This window comes from Volvox carteri (assembly GCF_000143455.1).
Source record: "Volvox carteri f. nagariensis unplaced genomic scaffold VOLCAscaffold_41, whole genome shotgun sequence".
Classification (NCBI taxonomy): Eukaryota; Viridiplantae; Chlorophyta; class Chlorophyceae; order Chlamydomonadales; family Volvocaceae; genus Volvox; species Volvox carteri.
The window spans coordinates 733,846-738,753 of record NW_003307584.1 but is presented as its reverse complement, the minus strand read 5'-3'; the positions used below and the strand labels follow the sequence as shown (position 1 = coordinate 738,753).

The window sequence follows — 4,908 nt, the reverse complement described above, 5'->3', positions numbered from 1 at the left end:
CGCCTCCGCAGAGGCCTGGAAAAGAATTGTCAAAAGCTTGGGATGGAGATTTGGTCAAGTGTTACTGCATTTCTCTCAAGTAACGGTTAAATTTGCGACGACTTTACTAATGGCACCTTCTTTACGAACGCTTGATATCAAACATGAAGATTTCATTTTGGATGCTGTTGATATCGTCTTATCGCCGGAGAACTTGGCCAATACTTTGTTGGAATTCCGTCGTACTTTGTCGCGCATGTGGAGACTTCGGTGGGATAACGAGCATAAAGAAGCCTTTTGGAGGCTGGCTCTTGATGGTTTCCCTGCCTTTCCTATGCATAGGGCGCAACGTCAAAGAGGTATCCCGGCTGCTATGTGCCCCTGTGGTGTACGCATGCTTTGTGGGGATCGTCGGCATCATTTCTGGGATTGTACTGTCGCGTTGGCTCTTCGTGAAGCTCTGCAAAACGAACTTGAGTTCCCTGACCTTTTCAACCGGGCTAACCTGTGGTTGGGCATTCCACCAACCTGGATTTGTTCGTGTGTATGGGAGGTTGTATGCCTCGCGGCCATCAGCTCACTCAATCTCGGTCGCCGTTTGTTGTTTAAGGAAGGTCTCCAGACCATCATGCCTATATCAACGCCATCGCTTAACCGCATTACATACGAGGTTATCTCTGACTTTTGGGCCCGTTTAACTGCTTTTGCGGCACGGGATTACTTGCCAAAACATTGGGATCATGTACCTCACAATCACCCTTTCTTATATGTCAATGACGCAGACATGGTTGCTTGCCGTTTACCGATATACAATGACGAAGTTTAAGGGCGCACGTCGGAGCCTCAATTTTTTGTTTAAGCGTACTAACTGAGGCCGTGTGTCCAGTGAAGTTAGTACGGCCTGGCCGAGTTCTTTTTGAATAAGGCCCACAGTGTTGTGCGGGAGGCGTTCCTATGGGCGCTGCACTCGACCCGTTCGGGGTCCACTGTAACAATCGCATCCCTGTAAGCACATTAAGCACCACGTCGTCAAACCGACTAATAGGGTCTGCGACGATATTCCGTCGGGGTCGGTATCAGAGGTCAGCAAATCGATTTTTACGGCTGCGGGAGGGCATAATTCTGGTCAGTAAACCTAAGAAAAGTCCGAAGTCAAATACACCAGCGCACGGCCCTACGGGCCGCAATAGAAGCTGCAAACCACGTTTTTCGGTCAAATTTTGGTCATTAGGAACCCGCAGCCGGGGCCTGAAACCGAATTTCGGCTGCGGGTACTGTGGTACGGACCCGCAGGACCCGCCTTATTTGCCGACCTCTGGTCGTTACCTTACCTAGGGATGAGCATGGCTGCTAGAGCGACTAACCCCCCATGATGATAATAATCTGGCATCGACTCGCATCCGACAGTACAGTAGCAGGCACAGCAACAGATCAGCTGCGGACAAGGAGCGTCAGCTTTCTTCCTTTGAGATGCAGTTCTGCACGTTCCAGAGTCAATTACGGAAAGACGTGGAAAACTAAAATGCTGATTGCTAAAGGACGCACGGCGGCAAAGCATGCGGGACGGAAAAATTGTCATGTCATTGCAAGTTCTAACTTCCTGTATGAGACAGCTATAAGACGAACAGCTCCGGACTGCTGCAAATCCAGGAGCTTCGCCTCGCGCGTCCAAGGTAGACCGCAATTGCCCTTTGCTCAAGTGCCGTCGGCTGTTTGTCGATACCTTTGACCGATGCCATGCCAAAGCGCGCGCACACATGTGCCGCGCTGTTTTCCTATGCGGCCTTCAATTGCCATCTTGAAAAGCTAGTCAGGGCATTCGTTATCTCACAAACTACTTCGGGAGGGAAATAAGAAAACGAATATCACTCCTGCGATTTTTTTCCTTTCTCTTTCACCTTTCAAGTATGCAACCGTCAGCGTAACGCTTAGGCCAAGCGAAATCAGGCCAGGCCTGCTCACAGGAGCGCAAAGCAAGGAAGCCAGCAACAGACCCGTTGTTTGGATCCCCAGGCAACCAACTTCGCACCACGCCATGCTGCGTGAGGAGCGGAAGTCCTCATCTGGGAAAGCTCTCTCCCAGGCAGCAGCTTCGCCCGCTGGCCCCGTCTTTGACGACGACGGCTTGCAAGACGGCAGCTTCAGTGGCCGCGGCAGCAGTTGCACACGTCGCCAACAGCAGAAGTCAGCGTTGCCGACCAGTTCACTCGATCACACCGCATCTGGCACGTCTTTGCTGTATCAATTCTTCAGCGGATCCAAGGCCGCCGCCACGCCGCCGCACATCAGCAGCTCCGAAGCTAAACCAGGCGATAGAGACGGCTGCGGGCGGCGCGGCGGCTTGGACAGCTCGTCGTCGCCGGCCGCCGCAGGGGCAGAAACCGCCGCCGCTGCCGCCACTGCCACCGTCGCGGATCGCTGGCTCAGGACCGCATCGCCGCCGCCAGCAGCTCCGCCGCCGGCGCCGCCGGCACCAATGGCAGGCGTCACGGACGTGCAAGAAGAGCAAACTGCGCAGCGCCGGCAGGCCTTGCTGCGCCGGCCTACTGGACCGTCAGCAGTGGCGGCGGCGGCGTACGACAATGACAGTGGTGGAGACGACGGTAGTGACGGCGACGGGGCCGCCACCGTGCCTGTGGTCTACTTCTCCGGCGCTATGTACCAGCCGTCGTCGCCGACGACGCAACGTCGTACAGCAAGTCGGCGCGCGACCCGGGCGGCCGCTGCCACAGGCACGAATTCCACAGCAGTGCTGGATGCCGACGGGGGCGGCAGAGCGCCAGCGTCGGATTCTTTGTACGAGACTGCTGCGGTTGAGCCGGGGATTACGTCTTGGCCGCTCGACACTGCTACCGCCGCGGCCGCCGCCGCCGCCGCTGCAATAGATTACGACTGGCTGCAATCAGCACCCGGGGCGCCTCGTCTACCGGCATCGACGTGTCCTTCTACGAGTCAGCTCGGCGGCCACAGCAGATTTGGCAGTAGCCCGCCTCAATGCGCATCAAATCCCGTGATTCCGTTGGCGAACCAACTGCCCCAACGGTCACGCCTCGGTAGTACTGCAGGTGCTGAACCACATGGTGTCAGCAGCAGCTGTTCTTCAACAAATGCTGTAGTGTACAAGGACCACGTGTTCGTACCGGGATTTTACGACGTGTACGGACGCGGCCATGCGACTGGGAGAAGCGGCGGCGCTGGCGGCGGCGATCGCATGCCGCGTGTGTGGAGCGCAAACGGGGGTCTGAGCGGCGGCAGCAGTACTGCAGCGCGGGGGCATCGCACGGCAAGCTATGTTCTGGGTTCGTTGGTGGTTATGGGGGTGGTGATATTGGGCCTTGTGTGCGTCGCCATGCGTGGCGGAGTCCATCTACCTCATGAAAGTGCTACTGCCGTCCGCACGGCTGCTTTCGCGGCCGCATGGGATTCTGTAGAGGCCGGCAGTCGCATAGGCAGTAGCAGCAGCGGTGGCGGTAGCGGTAGCAGTAGCGGTGGCGGTAGCGATGTTGGTAACGGCGTCTCCATTATAGACCCCATAGAGCCGCCTCTGCCACCTGCATACGCGCCGCCGGCAGCGGAAGACACAGCCACGGTGCGTGCACCTTCGATCGTCGTACAGCGAAACCGCCAAGAAGACGAGGCCGCGCCGCCGCCGCCGCCGCCGCCGCCGCCAGCCTCCATCGACGAGGAGACCCGGCTCCCCTGGTGGTCAGGCATTACCGCACAGCTTTCAGCGTTCTTTTATGGTCGAGAGGTATCGCCGCCTCCGCCGCCGTCACCGCCACCGTCGCCGTCACCGCCGCCGCCGACGGAAGTGCTTCCCGACGTTACAGCGCTGCAAGCCGTGATCCGAAAATCAAGAGGCGCTGGCAAAGGCACCGGCACGGGCACCGGCACCGACGTCGGCGCCGGCGCCGGCAGTGATGGCGGCATTAGTGGCGACGGCGACGTCGCCGCCGATGACAGCACCGACGGCGCCGAAGACGCCGCGTCAGAAGACCCTACGGGAACTGCACTCGGCGGCGCCTTGACGCTACATCATGCCGCTGCTGCGGCGGCGGCGGCGGCGGCGGCCGTCGGTGCGAAAGGATCGGCAGGTTTGGATTGGGACGGCCGACTGCCGCTGCCGCCAGTACCGCTGACGGCGCCGCCGCTGTCGAGGGCAGCCACTCGGCGGCACCGAGCGGCCGCCGCGGCATGGGCCCGCCAGCTCGATGTCCTGCCCACGGACGAGTTGTACGATCGGACAGCATTCGCCGCCGCCGCCGCCGCCACGACGGGTGCAGGCCATGGAGCGGCCGGCTGTGTGCCGTTAGGATACGGCACTGCAAACCTTTCGCTACTGAATTCTTTGTTCAACACATCCGCCAACCCGCGGTATATCAACATTGGTGCGTCCGTACCCGAGCGGGTGGGTGGAGGAGAGCTGTCCGAGGGTAACGTCAGAGGGAATGCGGTTGCTGATTAAAACGTATTGTAATCTATGTCCCCGTACGACTTTTTCCACAACCCCTTACAACCACCACTAACCACCACTAACCAACCGTCGGTCCATTCATCTGTAGTCCGCCAGTACTTGTCCGGCCCGCGCCCAACCAACCAACCAACCAACCAAATAATAATTATTCACTAAATGTTCGCATCTTCGGCCGTCCACACAGGCAGTTGGCGCCACAGCCAACCAACGGAATCCAACCGTCTTGCCAGCAACCCCCAACCGCGCGCCGGGCTCTCAGGGGACGCGGCGCTGTTCGTGGTATCGAGATTTGGTCGACTGGTGCTCGCTGACGGCCGCCCTTTCCGAATCATGGGGCTCGACGTTCCCCCACTGATGGAGTGGGCGGGACGGAGGGCGACACGGCCGCAGGTGTGTGCGTGTGTGGACTCCCCTCACTCCCCCCAACCCCGCACTCCCCCCAACCCCGCACTCCA

General features: G+C 59.1%; 1 protein-coding gene across 1 annotated transcript in view; it reads left to right on the top strand.

The window, feature by feature from the left end:
• Positions 1-2,014: 2,014 nt before the first annotated feature.
• VOLCADRAFT_95077 (uncharacterized protein) overlaps positions 2,015-4,908 on the top strand; it is a gene marked incomplete at both ends in the record, with an annotated part of 9,140 nt that continues 6,246 nt past the window's right edge. The window contains 4 exons of the mRNA XM_002954252.1: positions 2,015-3,318; positions 3,552-3,568; positions 4,263-4,367; positions 4,638-4,843. Coding sequence (XP_002954298.1) covers positions 2,015-3,318; positions 3,552-3,568; positions 4,263-4,367; positions 4,638-4,843 — 1,632 coding nt within the window. The remainder of the gene's footprint in view (positions 3,319-3,551; positions 3,569-4,262; positions 4,368-4,637; positions 4,844-4,908) is intronic.